This window comes from Artemia sp. Qi Xiang Cuo, chromosome 5, assembly GCF_049724085.1.
Source record: "Artemia sp. Qi Xiang Cuo chromosome 5, ASM4972408v1, whole genome shotgun sequence".
NCBI lineage: Eukaryota > Metazoa > Arthropoda > Branchiopoda > Anostraca > Artemiidae > Artemia > Artemia sp. Qi Xiang Cuo.
The window spans coordinates 41476842-41504301 of record NC_142798.1 but is presented as its reverse complement, the minus strand read 5'-3'; the positions used below and the strand labels follow the sequence as shown (position 1 = coordinate 41504301).

The 27460-nt window shown below is 37.2% G+C and overlaps 1 protein-coding gene across 1 annotated transcript in view; it reads left to right on the top strand.

Annotated features, from left to right (window-relative positions):
• The window catches only part of xit (ALG6/ALG8 family glucosyltransferase xit), a 170481-nt gene that overhangs the window by 74814 nt on the left and 68207 nt on the right, over positions 1-27460 (top strand). Inside the window, exon 4 of the mRNA XM_089088859.1 lies at positions 23300-23515. Coding sequence (XP_088944985.1) covers positions 23300-23515 — 216 coding nt within the window. The remainder of the gene's footprint in view (positions 1-23299; positions 23516-27460) is intronic.

The following is a 27460-nucleotide window of genomic DNA, read 5'->3' as shown; positions in this document are numbered from 1 at the left end:
AAACAACTTGCAGTATTTGTCTGATAGACCTGTTGAACGAAGTATCAGCTAGAGCGAGTTGCGATCCATCGAGTCAAACACAGCCTTGAAGTCCACAAAGGTTACATATGCTTTCCTCCTGAATTCCTTCGTCTTCTCAATTAACTGGTGCATGGTAAAGATTTGTTCGACAGTGGATCTCCCGGGAATAAACCCTGCCTGCTGGACTCTCCTCTTTCTTCTGAGGATACTCGTGCATCTATCCAGCATGGTCAGAACAAAGAGTTTTCCAGGCACTGAAAGTAGCGTTATGCCTCTGTAGTTCGAACAGATGCTCTTGCTCCCCTTTCTCTTCCATAAGGGCAGGATTATACCTGCTCGCCAGTCCTTCAGGATCCATTCTGTGCGCCAAAACCCCAGAAAACAGCATATGGAGCCAAAGTAGCATCGCCAGTCCGGCATACTTCAAGAGCTAAGCAGATATTCCACATATACCTGCCGCTTTGTTGTTTTTCACATGTTAGAATGCTGAGTAGATTTCTGAAGACGTGAAAGAAGTTTCTGTGTCACTTGGCTGCAGATTCTGGGTGACGGCGGCTAGGCTGATGAGCTCCTGATCAGTCTGCGCTATAGCTTTGATGTTCAGGAGGCCCGACAAGTGGTCTTTCCATCGACTGACCTGGGCAGCTTCGTCACTGAGCGGCATACCATCCACAGAGACAACACATGCAACCGAGGGGGCTATGTCTCCTGTTAGATCACGGAGATGGTTGTAGAGACTGCCAACGTCACCTTTCTTGGCTGCACCCTCTAGCTCATGTGCCTTCCTTTCCAGAAACAGTTTCTTTTCTCGCTGTATCGGTTTGTTGTAGACCCCATTAATGCTTGTATAGGTTAGCATGTCACCGAGTAACCTCGCCTGGCGTCTCTGTTGTATGACGTCCAGCGTATCCGACTGAATCCACGCTTTATTAGCACGCTTTTTCCGTCAAACATTTGCTGTCGCTGGTTCCAGGACATTCTTTTTGAACGAGAGCCATGCGTTTTCACAACTTTCAAATGGCAGGAGTGCGTCGAAGCGGTTCGAAACATCAATGGCATATTTCGACCGTATCTTCTATCGTAGAGGCGAGAGACATCGATCTTGGCTGGTCTTGGTTCTGAGTGATGGGCTTTGAGCCTTAGTCGCATGTTCTCCTCGGGTCTGACTTAATCCATGTCTAACGATAAAAGAAGACAATAGATAGGAACATAAAATACTGTACATTGAAGTTAAGAAACTTAATAGTTACAAAATGAATTCACAGAACAAAATCAATTCGACGTGTTTTTTGATTTACAATCATTTCAATAACTGTATTAGTGTCAATAGCAACATCCCTGTGTACTGACAGTAACGCTAGACCCGTCGAACGTTCTTCACCGGTTGCATTTCGTAGCCATGTCTTAGAGCCGTCGCATGGTAGAGAAAGTCCTATCCGGTCTAGCAGTTGAAACAGGCCAAGTAGCTACAATTGTAAGAAGGCGGCTGATATTTCGAAAGAAATCAGCATTGCACGTATCAAGTGCAGCCAAAGCTGAGAGTGGTCTTTCTTTTTTGTTTACGTTCTGCCCCTTCGTTTTCCACAATTTCAGATCGTGGCTTATGGCATCTGGCTCTAGTAAAAGGTCGGAGTAAATATCAGTATTCTCACTGATTTATGCGTCAGACAAGTTTCTTTTTGTCTAAGTTCGCAGGTATGAAGCCGTTTAAAGTTGTCAAAATTGTACGATGCACCGTAAATCTCTCCTTGAGTTCTGACATGAGGTAGTCCATTAATGGAATGTATGTGGAAGCTCTGTACGCTTCTTTCGACCAACCGATGTCATCGTAGTCGTTTGGATGACGACCAACTCTTGGAAACATCAATTCTATCTTCAGATCTCTGGCAAAATCTTCCATTTTTGAATACAACGAGTCGAACAAAGAATCTGCGTCTTCGCGTAGGCCCACAACTGTCTGCACCACAGTGTCAACGTGGTCGCATGCAAGCGCCAAGTCACAGTCAACAGCTTGAAGAACTTCAGACAGCGGCAACGTAAGACTAAAGAGTTCTTTTGCTACGAATAAACTGGTCAGAAACTGTCCTTGCTCCATTGAGCTTGCTAACTGCTGGGCCTTTGTGAAAGTCTCAGCATTCGCGTTTCCTTCTTGAAGCTCTTCCAGTGCTTCGAAAATTGGCTTATAGAGCTCCACAAGGTGGTTAACGGCATCGTGCCTCTCCACCCGCTGTGTTTCACAAAGGGTAATGAGAGTAGTTTTTCTAGATTCTGGCATGCATTGTCGAATTCTATCTTTGAGTACCTTGGTATGGGAGGGGGATGAGCCAAAAAAGTTGCAGATCAGAGATATTGTCCCAAAACCTGTTTTTGTGACTGGAATGGATCAAGCGGAAGCGATCGCCAGGTTGAGTTCGTGTCCTCCGGAGTAGACATAAACGCCTCGAGGATACTGCTATCCAGTCCAAGCTTGAGTCCCTGTCAGATACTTGCTCATAGCAGTAGCTCCGTCATATCCCTGTCCTACAAGCTTGCTCAAATCCAAACCATGGTTTTCAAGGTTTCTAATATTGTGAGGGCCAGACCTTGTCTGGTTAAATCTGATACGGGAACAAACCAAGAAAATCTTCGCGCAAAGCTCTGTTTGAAACATACCGAACACAAAAGGACAGCAGGTCTGTGTTTCTTATGTCAGATGTTTCGTCCACTAAAACTGAATAGCACACAGTTTCGTTTACCGTTTTAACAATATCAGCTTGAATCATCTTTCCACACACACCAATAAGCTCATTTTGCACTACTGGGGACAGATACATCCCATTTCCTACACTTTTTTCAATATGCTGTTTCAGCTCGTAATCACCACATCGTATTCTTATTCTCAAGAGAGCACGGAAATTTCCATCGTTTAAAGTTGGTTCTTTTTCTTCGGGACGCAGGAAACCGTGATTATTCGTACCACGAAGGGGTAGCTGCTGTCGACCACAAAAACAATAGTTTCTACAACCGGTTTGAGTCTCATGCGATTTTCTTTTGCTTGAGCTTTTCGAGCATCATCTAATTTGAAGAAAATATTTTCTTGCTTGCCTTTCTGTACGGCTACAAAGCCCTCCGCAAGTACAACACTTCCTATATGGAAATTCATTTTACTGTGACAAGCGAAAACTTCAATCGCGTCTTTCCACGCTGTAAATGGTTTTAGGACCAGTGATCCAAGCCTTTGGTTATTTCCTTTACCTGAGCATCCAGCTGCAAAGACTACACAGTACTGGCAGAAAGCACCCTTAAATTTATCCGAGTACACAAGCCACGGAAAACGGAGCCATCCGGCTTCGCTGAAACCTTAATTTACGTTTGCCTGAGGCTGGAAACGAGTGGCTTTTGTCTGGCCGCCAAGGAGATTCAAGTAATTTCAACTTCGCAGTAATGTCTAAATCACAGGCCTTGTTGACAGCTTCTACAATGTCGTTATGTGGGATCTGAAGATGGTTGCTGCCTTGAGAAGTCTCCTCCGTTGAAGAGTCGTCATCCCAATTTCGTCATCTGACAATTCTTCTCAATTCCTCTTTGGTAACAAGATGTGAGGGTTTTAGTTTTACATAGTTTTGCTCAATCAGATACTGGTCTTTTACCCTAACGTACCGGTTCTGAGATTCACATTCTGGCTCTGGTTGCCGGGTATCCAAACTTTCTATTGCGGGCCTTTTCCCTTGAAAGTATCGAATTAAATCGTTATCCGCTTGTCGTCGCCTCATTGTTTCAGCTGTAGATGCAAACTGACCTGGGATCGGATTGCACCAGCTAAGAGAAGGCTGAACTGAAGAAGAAGGTATGCTGCCTAATCCTAATAATTGACTCTATTGTTCACTCAAGCTAAGCCGGTAATTACAGTAATCTTGTGATTTGGTAAGCTTAAAATATGCGAGTTTCATAAAGAGGTCAAAGTGTTGAAAAAAGTAATTTTCTCGGACATTTCGGGGGGGGGGGGTTCAAACCCCCTAACCCCCCTGGATACGGCCTTGCCCTTAGGGGTTCGTTATTAGGGATAAGTTATTGCAGATACGCCTTTTTGATAACCTGGATGCAAACAATGTCTTTTGATTTAGCTTAACGTCCCCCTAAACATTCCCTGAAGTTTCACCTTAATGCCTTTGGCTTTACAGACAACCCAGGGTCAAAATTACCTTTTTCCTAATGATAAATCCTATATCTGAAGGGCAAATTGCATAATTTACGGCCCTTGCCCCGTGGACTTTGGGGGGGAATGGCATTTCCGTAGGCATAGTTATTAGACCTTTTTACTCTTTTGAACAAAATGGCTTTCTCAAAATTTTGGTCAGTTTTTGGGGTGGGGCATCTAAAAAGGGCGAGGGAGACTGAGTTTCCTCCGATCACCCTTCAACACCCCCCAATATGCCATGAAAGTTTCAATTTTATGCCCCTCAGCCGTTCCTTATATATTGCTGATACTCCCTTTTAACAACCAGTATTCACAAAGTGTGTTTTTGATTTTGCTTCACATTCCCCTCAAAATTTCCTGAAAGTCTTACCTTAATACCCTAAGCCTTGTTCGGGCCCCAGGATCAAACTTGCCCGCTTTCCGAATTAAAATGTTATATGTAAACAATGGGCTACGTGCATAACTTACAGCCCTTGCCCCAGGGGGATCTGAAGGTTGTGTCGTCCCTGAAGGAATAGATATTTGAGTTTTAGATAGTTTTGAACATAATGGCTATCTCAAAGTTTTGATTGGATGTCTTTGGGGGTAGGACAGCTTAAGAAATGGCGTGGGAGGGAGGTTGATTACCCCATGATCATTTTCGACGCTTAAATTGAGCACTAGAAGTTTCAATTTCCAATCAAAACACCTTCCGAAGTTTTTATGACCACCCCTTCTATATGAAGTGGGTAGTGGGGAATAAAATAATACATTGAAGCCTTATGGCTCTTTACTATACGCAACATTAGCACGTTGCCTCTGAAAGAATTTTTCCATGCTGTTTTACTGTAACTATTAATGTGTCACATTGATGTTTTTTAGTAGTAACTTGCGTCATTCAAGGTTGATTTCAGTGAATTAAGCGTCTCAAGTATCTCTGCGAATGAAAACTGTTTTTGCACAAGATTATGATACATGATAGTTTTATTAGACGATGTGAGATAATTTCTTACCCATATCTTCAGCAAAAGCAAGTTTCTGTGCTAAGATGAACGTTCAATCACTACAGAGATATCATTCAAGAAACTGTTTTCTTTGCATTGGGAGGGTGGCTATGGGCTGTCGTTGTGCCTCTACATATACAATCATTAGTATGCAAACGGGCAACCGAGGGAGAGCTTTGTTCCAACGGCTGATAGTCTATAGTTCAGTAGAGAAAGTTGGTACTTCAAAGTTTTTATTGATTCACCTGGGATTGATCCCCTATGATTAGTAGCATCTCCACTAATTTGCTGGGGAAGCGACTGAAAAATTGAAAGTACTGGTACAGGAATTCTCTTGAAATGTGATGCTCTGTTACCTATAGCCAAGGGGTGTTCCCCAAGAAAATTTAGACCTCTGAACTTTACAATCCCGGCTAGCAGGCTTCAAATGTTTATGATTTGGGGATACAAATCTTCTTGGGTAAGCATCCCCACGCTATAAGAGTCCTAGAATCCTAGAGCAAAAACTCAAGCAATACCCCAACCAAGTCAGAGACGCTTCCGAACCTTTTGTATCATTAAGTATTATGCCACTTGTGCCGTTAAGTTGTATTGTGCTGTAACTATTTTAAACTTGTGCCACTAAAACTTACACCACTTGTAAGCAAAAGTAAGATAAACGTGTGACTACATCCAGTCCTATGGAAGAAAATAAAAAATGATTAAAGTACTAGGTTTAAATTTCCTTATAAGGCAATTAATTAGGCTGGAGAGCCGTCAATCAAGTAGCGTATTCTAACTTCGTAGGATTATCAAGTCCCTTAGTAGTTCTGCTTATGGAATACAATTGAACTATTTATCAACTGTGCGATGAGATACAGGCATATAAATAAAACAACACAAATAGAAAAGTAATAGTTTTATTGTGACTTACATTTCAGGTGTACAACAACGTACGTATATGAGCAAGGCTTCACTTCAGTCAGAATAAAAATTTTATAATTGCTCACAGAATGGTAGAAACATAAGGTCTGTCACCATAATACCTGGGTTCTGAATAATAATAATGATAATGACGCAAAAAACACTTTTTTTAACAATATATCCTAAGTCCTGATTCTGTGCTGTGAAAGCTATGTCAAGATTAGCCCAACTCCTGTGGTGGTGCTGCTGCTTTTCCATTATGCTTACAAACTAAACTCATTAGTCTAACTGCCCATACAACAATTTATTTTCAGTATATTGATGATTAGAAATTCATACTTCTATGATAACTTGAAGCTTCCCGTCAAATTTGTATCTCATGATTTTTTATTGCCAAGTATTTTCGCGAAATTCAAAACCGTCTTCCTTGATTAGTGCCGATGTTTGGCTGAGAATAAAATGCAGTTTTTCTTTTGCTGATTAAGAATTTAGACTCAAGTTTGAAACAGGATTTAAGCTTAATTAGGGGGAGTTTAATTTATATCGGAAGTATCCTTAGAAGGAGAGATTTTTTTTTTCATTTTTTGTATTTTAAATATATCACTTATTAATCACTGTACACGTTACCCTTCCCGTCATTTAATGAAGTCTCACCGTTAAGATTTGCTTGCCCTTGTGTTTTGAAATATTTGTAGTTTATTTACTATATCTCCTGCATAATTATAATTGACATTGTATCCTGTTATACTTTTATTTAAGCTTAATCGGGAGTGCTTAAAAATTATCTCTATTACTTTTCTTGTTTTATTATATATCCCTTTCTAAAGTTCCTCTACCGGACTAAGATTATCTATGGTTATAGCCTAGCTACTATACTAAAGATTGTTTTTTTGTTTTTTTTTCCACATCTAACACTGATGACTCCTACATTTCCAACGGTATCAAACATTATCACGGGAAATGTTTTATGTGGTTGGGACTATTCTACTATTACTACAAGATTTTTTTGAAAATTCACCTTTTACAAGTTTTTATCCTTCGCTAACTATAGGATAATTATGCTTCCTATCTACGCTAAATTAATGGGGAAATACATCGATTTTACATTAACTCTGTCTATATATATATATATATATATATATATATATATATATATATATATATATATATATATATATATATATATATATATATATATATATATACATATATATATATATATATGAACGACTTAAAGCATATAATAATATCTTCACTACATTCTATGATAATCATTAAAATATTTTCACTTGGTTTGTTCGTTATATAATTCTGATAATAAGTTACCGAAGTTGTTAATTTATCAAAACTATTAAAATGTGACATTTGTACATTCAAACCTATTTCACCACCTTACGTGTCTCTTAGCGTACTCACTCCTTTTGTTGTAAATTATGGTCCTTCACTCTTTTCGTCTTGGCAAAAAATTTAAAACATTTACAATATAGTTTCTTCACAGAATAGTTCGAGCATGGTTATGTTCATCTTGGACGAAACGCTTTCTCTAATTGTCAAACGGGAAATGATACTTACAGGTACAGGTGTGTGGAATTTTGATATCAGAGTTCATTCTCACCTGCTGTTTTTGGATAGTTCATAAGGTGCTCTATGGTTAAGGGGTTGAACACTGGGATCACGTTGTTAATAGATGGGTTGACTTTCTTCACAGCATTTCATTCTTGGGATATTTTAAAGGACATAGAGAATGTAATTCTCGTATAAAATTGTTCGTTCGTGTACTTAGAGATTAAGTTCTCTTATAAAATTGTTCGTGCATGGCTTGCATCTATTAGCTTTTGTGGTGATTCCTTGGTTAATCACAGGGGAATTGATGTTTGAATTTAGAATGGGTTGACATCAAACATTAGTGACTCCTTCAACATATTGTCTTTAACTTGTGGGAGGATTATATTGTCACTGAGGGGTTAGTCACTGGGGTTACTTTGGTTTCTGCAATTCAGTGGTTGGTTTCCAGGTCTGTTTTTCAGAAATTATCTCGTAACATTTATTTTATTTATTTATTTATTTATTTTATTTATAACCCACTGTACAATAAATGTAAAATAGTGGAGTAATACAAACACAAAAAGAAAAAGAACAGCGACAATCTAACCACAAATATAAACACTAATAAAAAAAACGTATAAGACTGTGATGTGGGCCCAACCGAAAACTAGCATCCTGACTGATCTTCGCTTGCACCATTTCAAGCGAGGACAGAATTTCTGTTGCACCATAACGACCAACAAGGCGCCTATTGCGCACAGCAAGCGGCAAATATAATAGGAACTTACAATATCTAAAATAATTAACCTTCATTTGTTTCAGATCATACTTAGTAAAAAGCGGATACAGCCCAGAAGCGGATAAAATCGCATGGTCACAGAAACTACAATAGAGTTTAGCAAGACCATGCCTAATAAAACGTCCACGGTTTGCAACAATTTTCCCATAACCAGCTTTAAGCTTATCCTTCGAATCACAAATAAATTTACGTCGGATACTTCCTACGGATTCACAAATGGAAATACCAAGCCATTTAATAACAGGGACCCTAGGTACCGTAAAGGTATTGCATGCAAGGGGAGTAGCAGGGGGATTAACAGCGTTAAAAAGTGAATATTCACATTTCAAAGTATTTAATGATAGGCCTATTTCATTAAGCATAGATCCCACCATGATAACATTCCATTCAAGCCTCCTTTTTTAACGACTAATCAGGAGGAGGTCATCAGCATATGCTAAATAAGACACTTCCTAAAAACCAAAAAAATAACTGGAGGGAATCTTATTAATCACACTCGAAATACAAGCATTAAAAATATAAGGCGAAAGAACTCCTCCTTGCCTAACCCCGCTTTTAACAGGAATATTTCCAAAAGCACATCCATTTGATTTCAATCTAACATATGAATTCGAATACCAAAAACTTAGCAGAGAAATAATCGATGGGTTTATACCAAGCTGATGTAAAGAATAAAAAGCCTGAGGGTGCACAACACTGTCGAAAGCTTTAGATATGTCTAAAGCACATATATGTAATGATTGACCTTTCGTTTGTGCATCCTTAAAAAGGAGAGAAAGCACCCGATGTGCATAATGACAAGAAATCCCCTTTTTAAATCCAAACTGATTAGCATCATAATTCACAAAATCAATAATATAAGGAAGAAGCACATATTCAAAAAGTTTGCTAATATTGTAGGCGACAGTAATAGGCCTATAAGAATCACATTTATTTACGTCTTTTCCTCTCTTTACAATTGAGGCAACAGTACCACATAGGAAACTATCAGGCACTAAAGAACAACAAAGACACATTTGAAAAAGTAGCTGCAAATGTTTTACTAGTTCCCGAGAATCTTCCCGTAAATGAAAAACGCTTATACCATCAATATCAATAGACTGAGACTTCATCCGCCTGATCGATTCAGTACTTATATCAGCTGACACATGAAGGACGTGCTTTTGTTGCATTTTTCCGGGAAGGCACTTAGCAAGGAGTTGGGAATATCGGCTATGAACAGCGAAATTAACACGGGAAAAAATATTAGAATAATGTTGGATCCAAGCTGATTGCGGAATATTATCACTCTTATAATCAGTAAACTTAGAAGAATTCGTCACAAACTTCCACTCTTTCGAACTATTTGGAAAATTAACTCTAGCTTCACGAACGGACCGCAGTTGTCTTTTATAAGCCGTTTTCGTTTTACGTTTAATATCAAAAACAGTACCACGAGAGGGACGCCCACAAGCAATCCAAATACGTAACCATAGCTTGGCCTGATTTTTCACTTTTTTAAAAAGAGGGTCATAATTCCAAACAAACTTTCGCGTGTTGGACCGAATACGTTCAATTGGGACAGCTACTTGTTCAGTTTTTTTCAAACATAAAATGATTTGATGATAATACGTATTCAATTGCAAACGAGCACTAGGTGAGCTAACTCCACAACAGAGGAGGTTATAAGGCACATTAATGGTACTCTGCAGGCTTGCAAGCGTGGCCACATATAAAGGCCAATCACAACGATTCCAATTTCGCCGTTGAAACCACTTTTTTTCTACGGATTGGGGAGCATTTATTACTAGTTTAGATGTGACTGACACACACAGAGATATGGGTATGTGATCATAATCTCTTTCATCTTCATCAACATGGACAGTTGAAGTTGTAACACCAGCAGAGCATACACAGTGGTCAAGGTTAGACCGGGAGCCGCTGGCATGTATGTAAGTAAATGGAAGATCTTTTGTCAGAATCCGGAAACCAAGGGGGAGGCACTCTAGCAGTGAATCGGATCGGGGGGAGGACATTGTCATATCACAGTTCATGTCACCCATTAGTAGCCAATCATAACCAAGTTTCTCAATACCCGATACCAAATTTTTCAGTTTTTTGCACGCTTTAACAAAATGGGTGAATGACGCAAGATTACTCTTATTATGCGGCAAATAAACATTGACTAGTACAAGATCACCAATCCTGACGGCTAAATAAATATCATCAGATCTGTAACACTGAGGGGAAAGGGAAGAGAGTTTCCGATTCAGCACGCAAGCCAACCCACTGGAGGGACGACCACGAGTTCTTCGGGCATTTGTAGAAAAAACAATGTGGCCGGGGCTACGTCGAAGGAAATTTACGCTCACAGCCGGCAATAAATGTTTTTGAAAAAGGACTACATCAAATTTATCAAGAAGATTACCAATACAAATGTCCTTATCTTTGGTCCCATTAATATTAAAAGAACAAATAGAGATAGGCAAAGATATCATTTGGCAATACCTTTGGTAGCAATAGCACGCAACTTGGGACATCGCAAACTATATGACACATGGTCTCCACCACAATTAGCGCATTTAGGGGACAACTGACAGGGAAAGTCCTTTGATGATTCGTGGGGATTGGAGCATCGGGAGCATTTCACGACTGGGCTTCTGCAATTGGCAACTACATGGTCAGGAGAGCGGCATCTATGGCAACAACACAGGATCTGAAAATACTCAAAAACGCGCAAAAATTCGTAATCAACTTTCAATCCATTTTTAATGGCATTGATCTTAGTTGCAACATCTACAAACGAAATTCTGAGTGCATGGGAAGTTCCAAGCCTTGTTACCTCAGAGACTCCAGGGTATTTAGTAAGGCGAGAGATATCGTAATCAGTGCCTATGCCCTTTAATAGACCAAAATATTTCTTTTCGATAAGTTTGGCTTTAGAGTTCGCTAAAACTGAGGGCACAGCCTTGCAAAAATCATTCACGGCCACATTATCAATTCTTACAACAAGTTTATCGTTAGACGACCGTATGCTGCTAATTGCCTCATGACCGGAGATCTTGTCAATTACCTCTCTAAGTTTTTCTGGGTTATTCAAAACCTTAGGCACATTCGAGATAACAACTGTGGCTAGATTATCATTCGCGGGGACAGTAGGTAATGCCGGGAAATTCATATCATAATTTGTGAGCTTAGAATCAATAACTTCTAGAGTTCGGCCAATTTTATTAATCTTGGTAGCTAAGCGTGAATATGCTACAGCCGGTATGGTAGGAACTTCGGTTGGAAGTCGGATCACAAATAGGAATAGTTATGTTCTCAGAATCACATTTCCGGATTAAATCAATCATATCTCTGATATTGTTTGTAATTGCTTTATTGCCAACGCGCTTAGGACAACAGTCATCTGGAACTGTAGCTGAATAAAGTTCAATCTTTGCAATTGAAACGGCCGAATTCTCGAAAAAATCAACCGCATGACTCACAATAATATCGTCGTCAATTCCCGCTTCGAAATTCACTTGGATAAAGTTCAAAACAGGCGAATAAACATACCTGTCATTATCGCTTGCAACACTCATAGTCCGATTTAAACCGGTTTATCTAAGCAGGCAATTCACATCACGTCTTGTCTTGGCAAGAGCTAAATGAATAGGAACTTTTCGCTAAATGATAGGAACTTTTCGCATTTGATAGAGGTGATAGGATGGGTTCCGAGAAATGGTCGAAGGAGATTCAACGCGTGAATCTGCGACACGTAAATAATTTAGGTTCATCAAATATCATGACTATACAGTTATATGGTGCATGGGTCCATAAGGATTATCAAGGGTGATATTTATGTACTTATATCTTGTACTTGTCGATGGGGTTCTCAGGATTGATGTGTTTATATAGTTCAAAAATGCACTGGATACTGATATTTATTAGATAGTGTTACCTGATACATAATATAGTTTGTGATCGAGGAACAATAATCAGAAAGGTGATGGTAATTTTCACCGAACCTTCGGTGCCTGTAGTTTATGGTTAGTGCTCGTCATTGGCTCAGGAATTATGAAGATAGGTGTTACTAGATTTTATCTGAACTGGATTATGTATTGTGATGAATGATTTCCAATAAGTCATTCCAATACCTGCAATAAAAATAACGAGGCAGAATCACACGTTCTTTAAAACGAGTATTAATAATACATAATAGGTAATATGATTGGGTACATTTATTGCGAGATTTACGCTACAAGAACATATTAAACAAATAAACTAATATTATTACACATTTATTGATTTTAACAAAACGACATTATTATCATGTTGGTTTCAAATAGAATTTCCATTGGGAAACCTAAAACATAAGAATTTCTTCTAAGTTGTTATAGAATAACGACGATATAAGAGTTTAATTCCTTTAACTTTAAGTAATGTCTCTTATAGTGCTCCTTAGTATAGGCTATTACACACACTTTAGTTTAATTTCCTTCGACACTTATTTAATTCTACCTTAGATTTAAAATAACCATTTAAACATAAGTTACGCTACATCCTTAAGTTTGAGGTCTCAGTTTACAACATATTTCATGACTTCATTGTTCACGCACGTCCGTGCTGTTTAAGAAACGCATGTTGCAGCGTCGTAACCGCACGTTTTTACGTAAATGAGACTTACAATGAGGGAACTAGACATAGCAAGGATTAGTGGAGACCTCTAAACCCACTCGTTTTCTAATGTATACCCTTTCCCTTGGCTGACACGTTTTCATGGGGTTCTGGGTTTAACTTTTGCATTTCAGCCGTTTTCTCGTGTTTTTCTTTTAGGTCTTGCCTTCTTAGTCTCAGGATTTTTTCATAATTAAAAGTCATTAGGGTTCTCATAGTCAGGGAAATTGCGAATACAAAACATATGGTCAGTAGTAGGCCTATGTTCCACCAGAACCTGGTCGAGAATAATCCGTATCGATTATCCATATAGGTTAAAGTTTGGTCTTAATATGTAAATATTTGAATCTGGGAGGCTAATACTTTTCTTACTTTTGTAAGGAGTACATGCCTGTTATTCTTTTCTATTTTGGACCATATTGAGGTTTTCATTTCCTTACTTTCTATATTGGGAATAGTGTACGACAGGTTGATTGCCTTAAAATTGATTAATTTTGTTATTGCAACTAGAATTATTTGAATCGGCACTAAGACAAAATAATTTATATACATGAGATTAATTTATTCCATAGTTACATATTCCTATTATTGATAACTAATAGATAGTTATCTAGATGCTAGGTACTTATCAATCTCGTAAGGTTATTACTCCTCTAAGCACTGAGGTAAATATATGGTTTAACTTTGCGTAGAGTAAAGGAAAATATTCGAATTAATTATATGCAATATGACTTTTTAATTAGAATTTGTTTTCGGGAACTGATATATGTTGAACAAAATTTTTCAATAGCATTTTTTTGTTGTGAGCTAAAAGTTTTTAAATTATTATTCCTTTATGACGCCTATCCATTAAAATTCTCTTAATCCTGTACTGACTAAGGGTAATTCCATCTATCGAGTTTTTTAACCATTCTACCTGATTGTGTCGTTACTTTCTCCTTGACTTCTTGCGGTTTTTCTTTTTAGGTTTTGCTAGTGATATAATATAAAATTTCTTGTATTGTTTTTTAAAAAATTCTTGACCTTTTAATTTTGATTCTTTCGCGTGCGCGGCCGCTGAAGTCGGTTTTGATTTCCCTATTTCTTTAACTACCATATGGTCTGATTCGCCGTCAGACTCTTCGGAACTGGTTTCCGATGATTCCACATTAGAACTTTTAGAAGTGGCACTTTTCGTTTTTAAGGTATCACCTGTCCTTCCTTCGTAAATTTCTACTCCTCTGGAAACAAAGGGTTTAGTCTCTAAATCATTGCTATGACTTTTCAATTCGAGAGATTTGAAAAATTCTTGAGAGCTTTGAGAGAACTAAAGAGTTTTCGCGGGTTTCGTTATTGTTTAAATACCATATCTTCAGGGGCATTTTTTGCGTTACTGTTTCCCTCGTGAAGTCCATTGTTTAGGCTTGACCTTGGACACAGTTATATCATGATATTGTCCTTGCCGGTTATCCTTGGGAGTTTGATTCCAAGGCAATGTACTTTGCCTCGTTTTTATGGGGAAATGTGTTAAATCCATAGCTTCTCGCAGATTTGTTTTAATTGAATCTTTGAGGGGATTTTTCATTACAATAATACCCGGAGTTTTGACAACTCTGTTCAATTCTTCCTGCAGCTACAAGTGACTCTCTATTGGGGTTGCTAGGGAAACCATATCGTCTGGAAATCTTTTGGGGGGACAAGGGGTGGAAATTCTATCGGGAAAAATTCGGTTTTTGGAGATATCGTATAATCTAATTCTCCTGCGCTCTCTGATGATGAGCTCTCTGGAATTTCTGGTGGTTTTATTCTCGGTTGTACTAGGGATTTTCTTTTAGGAATAATTATATTTTTCATAGCTAAAAATTCTTCAAAGTTTTCCTCATCACTATCATTCTCAAAATAATCTTGCTTGAAATTTAATGGTTTTAGTTCTGCTAATCTTGATTTGGGGGGATCGTCTTCTGCGTCTGATGAATCGGTAGACGAGGGACGTGATACCTATCTTTCCGGGAATTTGGCTCTTTTTATTCGGCTAACATTTGCCTTATAGGTTCTTCCATTATCGGGTTTGCCATTTTAAAAGTAAAATCATTATCATACTTTTTTACTATTCTATACGGTCCAGAGTATATACTGGAAAGTTTTTTGCCTTCCATCTTTGCCTCGTTCTTTAGGTAGACGCAATCTCCTATCTTAAAATCTATATTCCCTTTGACTTTGGGTAGGTTTCTTAACTCTTGACTTATTTTAAATTATTTCAAGTCTTGTTCTACTATTTTGTAAGTTTTCCTCATTCAAATTATGATTTCCTATTTGTAGTTCTCCGTTCTCTCATAATACTGTTGGTATTCAACAATATCATGATACGGTATTCTGAAGTCGCGACCAAATAGTAAATAAAAAGGGTTTTCTTTGTTTTTTTCTGAATAAGCAGTATTGATTATGTTAGTTAAATAAGGTAAGAATTGGTCCCAGTTGTTCCTGTTGTCTTTTGTATAAATGCTTAATACATTTATGTCTACTTTCTATTTAACCATTTGCTTGTGAATGATAAGGGGTCGTCATCAATTTCTCACTATTAAGAGAAGTCATTAGATCCTGTGTTACCTTAGGAACGAAATTACTTCCATTATAACTTATAACCTTATTTTGAATACCAAATTTTAAAAATAATTTCGCTAACGCCTTACTCGTGGCGTAAGCGCCTTGATTCTTTAATGCTTTTGCGGAAGTAAATCCGGAAAAGTGATCTATAACTGAAAGAATACAAGTATGGCCCCTGTTGGAAACAGGTAAGCCTCCACTGGTTCCATATAAATCAAACGAGATAAAATCGAAGGGGGACCTCGCTACCGGGACTCTTCCCATTGGGGGTTTAGGATAGGCTTGGAGGTTTTTTCTTAAGTTAGACGCTTCGCCTGAATTTACAAATTCTTTAAGTTTTGTTAATGCCGACGGCACATAAAAACATTGTTTTAATTTATGGAAAGTTTTCGTTATTCCTAAATGTCCACCTATATCTGAATGTAAATATTCAAAGGCAGGTATTATTAAGTTTTGGGGTAATACAGGTATTATTGAAGTTTGGTTTCTATTTGCCTCAGCAGTCACAATTCTGCATAATATTTCTTCATCAAGATCATAGTGAAAATGATCTATTTCTTTACTAAGAGTTTTGAATTTATCTGGTAACATATCATCATTTACCAAACAATTAATAACTGCTAAACACATTTTGTCCTTTTTTGATTTATTTTCATATTTTCTAAAGACAAGGGACAATAGTTATCCTTATTTTCTTTTACTGTGTCTTTGACCTTGTTTTTCTTAAATTTATGTTTACTCTTAGTATTGATAGCGTTAATTTTGTTCTTCTCGGTTTCCGACGGCGTTCTCGGTTTCTCGGTTTCAGAAAATAAAAATTTGCTGTTTTTCATCTCCAATGGAATTTTTTCCGGAATTCTACACAAAAAATCGCAAGCTATTTTTTTTGTGCCTTTTAAATATTCAAATGCATAACTGGATCTAAGATTTTCATGATCCATCTAGCTAGAATTCCCGTGGGGTTTTTAAAAATGTGTAGGTACTGCAAGCTTTTATGGTCTGATCGTAGTATAAATTTTCTGCCAATTAAATAGTGTCTAAATTTATCCAAGTGGTGGATTATAGATAATAACTCTAAGTTTGTGGCGGAATAACTACTTTTGCCTTTTGATAAAGTTCTACTCGAATAGCATATAACTTTTTCAATTATTTTTCGTTTAGGCGTTCCCTCTAGAGGATTAGGGTTTTCTACCAGAACTATTTGCGAAAGAAGAGCGCCAATGCCCTTCCAACTTACATCAGTTGTAATTACAAATTGTACATTCTCAAAATCAGGCAGCGATTTTATTGGTTCCGAAGTGAGTCCCTTTTTGAGACGGTCTAGGGAAGTTTGAGCTTCCTGAGACCAGGTAACATTTTGGGAGTTCCCTTTAGTTAATTCCGTGAGGGGTTTCGCAATTTGGGCGTAATTGCGCACGAATTTTGTGAAGTAACCAGTAAGACCTAGAATTCCCCTTAATTCTTTCATAGTTCTAGGGGGTTTGAGGTTTTTAACACATTTTATTTTATTTAGGTCTGGGGATATCTCTCTTTGCGTCACCACTACTTCTAAAAATTTAATTTTAGGTTGAAATAAATTTACTTTTTCAGGCCGGCATTTTAAATTGCCCTCTCTGAATTTCTCGAACACATTAGCTAATGTTGCTCAGCGTTGTTCAGCGTTTTCTCCTACACATATGACATCATCAACAAAATGAATGATATTCTTTAATCCTCTTAATAGATGCAATAAGGGACTGCAGAGTGTGATGGAATTTGCCGAGAGTCCAAAGGACACTCTTAAGTATTCATATGAACCACACTCGGCTGCAGACAGTGTAGTTTTGTGTACATCGTTTTTGGCAACTTTCTCCTGGAGGTAACCTTGGGTCAGTTCCAGAGGAGTGAAAATTTAGTTTTTACTTGAGATAGAGTCAAGGATTTCATCTATTCTTGGTAAAGGAAATTTATCACTAACTACTTGTTTGTTAATGGCTCTATAATTTTCTACAAGTCTCAGATCACCATTCTTTTTTGGAACTAAGATCACTGGTGCAGAATACGGACTTATAATGGGGCGTATAATTTCTTTTTTTTTTCTAAATCATGAATTATATTTTTTATCCACTCTTTGTGCTTATACGGTACACGATATGGCTGTTTCGCGACAGGATTACCGGTCGTTAAAATTGAATGTTAATAAAAAAGTATAAGTACGATTTCAACTTCAGATTCGGAAAAAAAATATTTAACATTCCAAAATAATTCGCATAAATTTTTATTAAGATCCAAGTCGGTAATATGATACATATTAAATTTTTTTAAAAATTGCGATTTAGTTAGAGGGTATTTGTTATTTGAGGTTTTAATGCCATTAACTAGGTTTCTTTTGGAATTTTCCCACCTATCTAAATCATTCTCCGAGATAACTTTGATTTGAACCACACATGTTCCCTTTTTTATTGTAATTGTATCATTTTCGTGGTTATTAGTTACCCAAATAAAACCTTCTCCTTTGTCGTAAGATATAATCTATTCCTCGCATAACAGATTTTCAGGAATTTCATTCGACGGGATCGCGAGCCATATTTCGGATTTGCTACTTTAGGTACTGGTTGAATCATCTGTGATATTTGAATTCTTTCTATCGTTTTGGGAGGGACTTTTGTTTTCCGTATTGTGAATCCATAATATTTTTCTTTGTTTTCATTGTCTATTAAATTTAGACTGGCGCTATACGCCAATAACATTGGCTGCGCCTGAACCGCATTGGGGTTCCTTACCTTTTTCCATAATTCCACTATTTCCTTGATTTCATTCCACCTATATCGTCGCATATCTCCTATTTTATTTTTGCCGATTCAATCCGCTTATTATGTAAATTTACTTCATTTCTGCAATGTCTCCCAGAATAAGTAAACAAATTTCTGATTATGCCATTATACCGCCAGAAATTTTATTTACTGTTACATTCTCTTCGTAACCTCTGTTACAATTTCTTAAGGTAGGGGAAGGGGTATTTGCCGGGTACACAAGCCTTTCGTTCGCTACGTCTAATAATACTTTATTCGACCTTAAAAAATTTGCGCCGATGATGGCTTCATACAGAAAATTGTTGCATATTATAAAGTTTGTCGGAAAAATTCTATTATCCCTTTTTACTTCTAGGCGAATTGAACCTCTTGTGTCTAGGCCCTGTTACACTAGTAAAATTTGGATTATTAACATTTTTCCGTCGCCTAATATGCGGAGGCAACTTATTAAATACGTATGAGTTTATGATATTAACCGTTGCACCAGAGTCAATTAGAGCCTTAAAGTAAACATTTGCCAAACAAAAATCATTAAATATAGGTAACATATTATTGCTATCACTAAAGGATGATACTAATATTGGGTTTAACCCATAAAATATACTAGGCCCCATCTGGATCCGATTTATTCTTTTTAGTGGCCTGAAAGGTCTCCCTGCGGATTTACTTCATATGTCGGTGTCTGCAATAGAGATTCAGATACGTCCATGGAATCTCTAACCAAATGGTTTACATTTGTTTGTCGATTTGGCCAGGTATTATTACGGTAGTTTAGATTTCTTACGCCAGTGCTGGGTGCTGGCGTCAGCTGCATATGCCGCTGGCTTAAAAATTTGCATTTCCTGTCGGCAAATTTTCAGGATTTCTGTATACCATCCTTGCACCATATTGGTTTTGATGAGAATTTGGGTTTTCGAATCCATAATTATTCTGTCTATTTGGGGGAGGGTTATACAAATTCTGTTCGTACACGTTTTGATGTACAGGTGTTTGCAATCTTTTCTGCCAACAACTTTGTGCACCACTGGCGCTAAAATTTGTTCTCTAGAACAAATGGTTGCCAAAATTTTTGCACATTACTGACCGCATTCCTTGGTGCCGTTGTGTCCCTAATCCTAAAGCGGCACTATCTCGCGATATGCCCAGGTCGTTTACAGTTATAGCATCTTACAATTGTGGAACTATTTCCATAATTGATTGGTTTAATGGACTGAAAACGTACTGTTTTCTGCCTATTGGGTTCTTGTGTTTTATTTCTTTGTGGCACTGGCGAATTATCCATTGAAAAGAAATTTGGAGAAGCCTGAGTTTCAATGGAGGCTAGCCTTGTGGTCGTTTCGCCTAGGCCATTTATCATTGTTTTACTGTGGTTTTCCACGATCATGTGAATCTTAATCAGGCGGCCCACCTCCTGAACTACAAGATCTGATGTCTGAATACTTTTGGATGTTAACATTTTATAAAGTTATTGGGGAAGCCCTCGTAAAAAGGCTTGTAGTATGATTTTTTCATACAATTCTCCTGAATTTTTTCCGAAGTTTGCTTTTATTGAAATCCGTATATTGTGAAGATATTCTCTTAAACTCTGTGTATGGTCTAAGCAAACCATTCCGTGTTTTAAATTATTTGTTGAACTAGTTTCGATGAATCTATCTCTGAATGCCGTTAACAATTTTTCTATTTTATTTATTGGCAAACGGTCATTATCTCCTACAGTATTTTCAATTTGCTTTAGGAAGGTTAAGGCCTGCCCTCTTAATCTTAGGAGGAGCATACCGACTAACGTTTATACCTCTGTTTTTGTTAATTCTACAAATTGGGCCAATTGGATATTGAATTTGTTGATATCTGATTGTCCATCATATTGCGGAATAGAGTTTGTTAATTCTATATTTTTCGCGACCAACGTTTGTGCAATTAATAGTTCGCTTAATTCTTCTGACATTTTTGCGTTTGAAATATTTAAATCGCGAAGTTGGTTTAAATATTATATACTCACAGTAAACTTATTTTTCACTTAACCTATTTGGGGGAGGCTATTATCTCCTATGAGATATTTTAACGGTTTTCCCTATAATAACTTAGCGGTTATAGACCTAATCACTTTTTCTTATAAGTCTGTATCTATCCAATGATTTAAATTCAAATTAAGTAGTTTGTAGTATAACTATTTCGCCTGTTTTCCTCCAAGTTTTCCGACCGCGCCACTTGTATCATTAAGTATCACGCCACTTGTGCCGTTAAGTTGTATTACGCTGTTACTATTTTAAACTTGTGCCGCTAAAGATTACACTACTTGTAATGGGGATTAAGATAAATGGGTGACCGCGCCACTTCCTATGGAAGAAAATAAAAAATGGATTAAAGTACTAGGTTTGAATTTCCTTATGAGGCGATTAATTAGGCTGGAGAGCTGTCAATCCAATACCATGTTCTAACTTCGTAGGGTTATCAGATTCCATGGGAGCGCTGCCTATGGAGTACAATTGAACTAGTTATCTACTATGCGATGAGATACAGGCATATAAATAAAACAACACAAATAGAAAAGTAATAGTTTTATTTTGACTTACATTTCAGGTGTACAACAACGTACGTATATGAGCAAGGCTTCACTTCAGTCAGAATAAAAATTTTATAATTGCTCACAGAATGGTAGAAACATAAGGTCTGTCACCATAATACCTGGGTTCTGAATAATAATAATAATAATGACGCAAAAAACACTTTTCATCACCATATATCCTAAGTCCTGATTCTGTGCTGTGAGAGCTATTTCAAGATTGGCCGAACTCCTGTGGTGGGGCCGCTACCTTGTCATTATGTTTACGAACGAAACTCATTATGCTAACTGCCCATCCAATAATATATGTTCAGTATTTTGATGATTAAAAATTCATATTGTTATAATAACTTGAAACTTCCTGTGAACTTTGCATCTCGTGATTTTTTTATTGCCAAGTATTTTCGCGAAATTCAAAACCATCTTCCTTGATTAGTGCCGATGTTTGGCTGAGAATAAAATGCAATTTTTCTTTTGCTGATTAAGAATTTAGACTCAAGTTTGAAACGGGATTTAAGCTTAATTAGGGGGAGTTTAATTTATATCGGAAGTATCCTTAGAAGGAAAGAATTTTATTTTTTATTTTTATATTTTAAATATATCACATATTACTCACGGTACACTTTGGGCTTAAAGATAGATCCTATCAAAACAAAAAGTATGGCGAATACTGAATCCCTTCGACCTACGATGTGACAACCAGAAAATGTCTCAAGTATGGCTTTGCCAGCAGTACTGTTCTCGACTCAAGAAGAGACTGTTCAAAAGCAACGTCATCTCGACACTTTGCTATCATTCCGAAAACTGACATTTAGGCCAATAACTTGAAAAGAAATTTCTCGTGTTCGTAAACAAGTGTTCAAGACGCACTCATTTGTCCACCGGACCCAGAAAGTAACAACGGTACTGTACGATAGAAGATGTATCAACTACTGATATTCGACATGATCAGATACTGGAAGCAGGGACGCCTTGGATATTTTATTTGCATACCCAAAACTCGACTACCAAAGGTCGTCCTCTGTTGGCAGCCACGCGGCACCAGATGTCCTGTAGGTACCCCAAGAACACCCTATGACGCAGCTACCGAACTGACCTCGCAACTGGAATGGTAAGATGTTTTGGTGGTAAAAGCGTTGAAAGGTAAGTGGTGACTCTTCTTAGATGATCTAAGAACCTCTGGAGGTACAGGAAGGTCTAAGTTCGGGGTATTGGTCGAAAATTAAGGACCCATTGTGGACCTTTAATCAGACAGATTAGGAATTTTCGCATGATTATGGTTCAACCAATTTGCAACATTACAACCTTTTTGCTAATCAGTGGGCGATGGGAAATCAGGATATTCGAGGGTTCACTGATCCCCTTTGCTCTCCAATTATACATAGTGAAAGCAATTCCATTATTTCCTTTCAAACAAGGTGCATCACGTCTACCTTTCTGCTAAAAAGCTGGTGGTGAGATGAGTGGAGAGGGTGTTGAATGAACCACGGGCCCACTGTGTGCCTCCAATTATACGGATTGAAAGTCGTCGTGTGATTTTGCTTCAAACAAGGTATACCATACCTGCCTCTTTTCTAAAAAATGGGCGATTAAACGGGGAGATGGGGCGTTAGAGAGGCAATGAGGAGTTATAACCAAGGTGTGGACTACCACAGCAAAATTTTGGTTACTTGGTTACATTTTTGAGCTATGTCCTGATTTTCAGTCTGTATTATTGAAGCTGAAAGGGGGGTCCGTGGCTCCTTCGTCGACCTCTAGCCTTCAAAGTCCCTCAGACTACCAATATTTTAGAAGAAAGGTTTGTGTGTTTTACCTCTGTGTTATTTACTGACCATTATCGTTGCATGTTGCAATTTTGCGTTTAGCATGATTTTCTTGTATTTTTCTCCTCTCATCTTTATTCTCTCCCCCTGCTCCGTCAGGTATGAGGTTTCGTTCCTCGTGATGGGTCTTGTGAGGACCAACGCTATTTTGATTCCGTTTGCCAAATGTCTAAGCTAGGAAAATAATCTATCCGTATTTGTACCAATCTGGGTATTACTCCCTTTTGCCATAAACCGTGTATTTTGTACTCTAAAATTAATTTCTTTTGAACATAAACACGACTTTAGCTGCCAGAACCTGTCGAATTTTCTATTACAAACGCCATAACTTCTGGCTCACAGCCAAGTAGTACTCATTTTCTGGCCCTGTAAGAGACTAAATCTTTTAATATTCATTATAGAAATGTTTACTATATATTTTACGAATATATAGATATAAAGATATTGTGGCTATTTTTCTTTTCTTTTTTAGGGTAACTTTTTAGCAAGTGCCTTTTGGTTTGCAGTCTTGTTGAACTTCAAGCATATATATCTGTATGTTGCCCCTGCATATTTTGTATTCCTCCTTGTAGCATATTGTGGAACAGAAGACTTGTGCGACCTTTTAAAGAGGGTATTGTACCTTGGAGGAATTGTTTCCTCAGTTTTTGCAGTTTCATTTGCCCCGTTTGCGGACCATATCCTTCAGGTAAGCCATCATTTAATCATATTTATAATTACACTTGCACAAAGAGACCCTTCTTCCTGAGATTTATCCGAGGTCTTCCCTAGGAGAATTGGAAAAATTTGGGGAAATTATTCACAAAAGGGCTTAGGAAAACAAAAGAAAGCCAATATTATTTTTAAAATCTGCCAGCAAAAACATGCGCTTCTAAGACTGTGATTTTGTGAGAATTAGGATGGTCAAAAATACATATGCCGAAACGAGTTCTGAAACATGTTTTCCCAGTGATATCTCATATCTTGCTCTCTCTTATCACTTTGTCTTTTCAAAAAGGAATTGTTCCAAAGGAAAGCCGTATTATACTTTTGTATAAAAATGGAAATAAGCAAAAGATAAATAATTGCTGCCCTATTTCAATTTTACCGGTTACTTCGAAGATTTTGAAAAAATAGTACATGATAAAATGAGTAAATTTGCGGAAGAAAAAGGAATCACAACACCAAACCAATATGGATTTTGGAAGGGGCACTCGACGGGCCATGCTATTAATCATTTTATTTGTAAAGTGAAAGAATTCTTTAATAGGGATTTTTACATCTCAGTTTTATTTATTGACCTGTCGAAAGCTTTTGATATAATAAACCATAATCTTTTACTTAGAAAGTTAAAGAAACATAATTTTCCACCGTCGGTTGATTGTTGGATCGAATCATATCTGTCGTATAGGTCATAAGTGACTATGGTTGGATAATTCGAGGAATTCCACAAGGGCGATTTTAGGGCCCCTTCTTAATTTTATTTATACCGCAGAAATAGGAAGTTTGATGGAAGACGGTTAGACAATATCATTCGTAGATGACGTGGTTTTGTTATTCCGAGCTTTAGCTGTTGAAACCCTTTTTAAAATCACGGAAAACATGTTAAATGATTCAATGAAATATACGAAGAGTAACTGTTTGTTGATTAATATTTAAAAAAAAAGCCACTTAAATGATGTTCTGTGCTATTAAAAAGGTAAATTCTGAGCTAAGTTTAACAGTTGATGGATTTTTATAGATACGATTTCAAAATTTAAATACTTAAGTGCAATCATTGATGAATCATTGTTCTTATTTCTAACAAATTCTTTATTTCTATAAATTGCAAGAGTGGCTGGTATTCTGTATAGATCGAAAAATGTCTTGTCTCAAAAAGTTTACGAGGCCTTTATTTTATTCCTGTTTATTCGTATATTCAGTATAGTTGTCATGTTTGGATTGATTCCTTCAGCTGTAATTTAAAAAGGGTTTAAACCGTAAAAAATCGAGCTGTAAAGTCAATTTATTTTAATAAATTTAATACTAAAGAAGTTTTTCTGAAATTTAAGTTACTAATGGTAAAACAAATTTCCCAGCTCCAAATTGTTGTTTTTTTTTTTGTATAAATACATGAGTGGTCTAGGATCCCCAGGACTAACACAACTTGCCCTCTTTTATTTATCGATATATTATCATGCTTATTCAAAGTTTTTCTCTTATTTCTGATATTTGTCATACGCAAAGAGAATTTTTTTCATAAAACACGTTGGAGCAAAATTATGGAACACTATTCCGCTGGAAATAAAAGTGGCTCTTTCAGTTCCATCATTTTGGTATCAAACAGTTCGTGGTAACGAACTGTAAGTAAGGAGCGACCCGGCTCAATGGTAACCGAAAGTCTAAAAAACGGAATTTTGATACCAATAGATACATCAAAAGAATCAGATTTTAATGGTGATTTCAAATATATAAGTTTCATCAAGTTTAATCTTACCCATCAAAAGTTAAGCGCCTGAGAAAATTTGGCTTATTTTCGATAAAAGGGTAAAGGACCCCCTAAGAGTTATAGAACCTTAATGAAAATCAAACCATCATATTCAGCGTATCAGAGAACCCTACCGTAGAGGATTCAAGCTCATATCTACAAAAATGTGGATTTTTCCATTTTTTGCCAAAAGAAAGATCACGGATGCGTGTTTATTTTTTTTTTTTTTTTTTTTTCCCAGGGGTGATCGCATTGACCCAGTGGTCCTAGAATATCTTAGGAGGGCTCATTGGAACGGAAATTAAAAGTTCTAGTGTCCTTTTTAAGTGACCAAGAAAAATGGAGGGCAACTAGGCCCCCTCCCATGCTCATTTTTTTCCCAAAGTCACCCGATCAAAATTTTGAGATAGCCATTTTGTTTAGTATGGTCGAAAACGTGATAAATATGTCTTTTAGGATGACTTAATCCCCCGAAGCCCCCGGGGGGAGGGCTGAAAGTTATGAACTTTACCCAATGTTAACATATAGCATTGGTCATTGGGAAGTTTATAGACGTTTTCTGGGGGAATTTTTTCTGGGGGTGGGTTTTGGGGGTGGGTCGGGGTTTATGTGGGAGGATCTTTCCATGAAGGAAGTTTTCATGGGGGAAGGGACATTGCTATGAAGGGGACTCTGGATTCCCCAGTATTATTTAAAAAAAATCAGAAATTAAATATAAAAAAACAAGTTTTTCAACTGAAAGTAAGGAGCAACATCAAAACTTAAAACAAACAGAAAATATAGGTATATGATTGGGTTCACCCCCTGGTCAATCCCTTGCTCTTTAAGCCAAATATTTTTTAGTACTTTCATAAGAGTTATTTATTCTAATTAACGGCCTTTGTGATTAAGGGGTAATTTTTAAAGAATTGGAGTAAAATTTGAACTTTAGCGTAAAGAGCAAGGTATTGACAAGGGGGCAAACCCCCTAATATATGTATTAAAAATATATGAATATAGAAGTTCGATACATAAGTTAATTCGTAAGTTACGTATATTTATTACTAATAAAAACATTCGTAAATAAAATTCAACAAGTTTCGAGAAAGCCATTTAACCAAATAAAAGTAAAATTAATATGCAATTTTTGTTGTTAATTATTCATCTACGGTGAGCCAAAATAAAATCCTTCATTAATTCTAAAACGATCCAAAGTTAAATAAAAAAAGCAAGTTTTTTTAACTGAAAGTAAGGAGCGACATTAAAACTCAAAACGAACAGAAGTTATTCCGTATGTGAAAGGGGCTGTCCTCTCGTCAGCGTCTCGCTCTTTACGCTAAAGTTTGACTTTCTCACAATTCTATTTTTTTTAAACAATAAAAAACTTTAGCGTAAAGAGCGAGGCGTTGAGGAGGGGACAGCCCCTTTCATATACGGCATAATTTCTGTTCGTTTTAAGTTTTAATGTCGCTCCTTACTTTCCGTTAAAAAAAACTTTTTTTTTATTTAATAATTATACAAAGCATATTCTTTCTACTGTTACACATGAATAGCGTTTAGCAGGATTCTCTCTCTTTTTTTTCTTCATAGTGCATAGTGCCTTTGTTTTAATAATATGTGATGTATTATGTATTGTAATGGGATGTATTTTGTGACGTAAATCAGTGTTGTATCAGTATGGATATTCCACGTTTTCTAGGGGCTAACGTTTAAGCCCTAGGTATCATTGATAAGTCCCTGGAGTTAACGTCTTGTTTGTGTTTTTTTTTTATTATTATTCAATAAAGTCAAGTCAAAGTGATTAGAGGACAACCAGCCCCCCTTTCACATCCTTTTCGCCCCTTGGACACTCCGTAGCCCTCCATGGCATAGGATCAAAATTTCCAGATAGCCCGTTTGATCAAAATGGTCGCCAATTCCGATAAATATGCCCCCGGGGATGATATGACTCGTACGGTCCAGGAGCAAGGGCCCTAGATTGTGAAAATTGCCTTTTGTCTACAGGCAGCTTTTATTGTGCAAATTGGCTTGCATGTTTGATATTGGCTATCCGGTTCGATCAAAGCTTTCAGGATCGTTCCCGGCACCAAGAGGGTTACATATTTTTGCTGGGAGGGCAGAGTGGGCAAGGAGCCCATAAATGGGCTAGCAACTTTTTTTTCTGATCTCTTTGAATTTGACAGCCGTAAATCATCGGGCCAAGGAGAC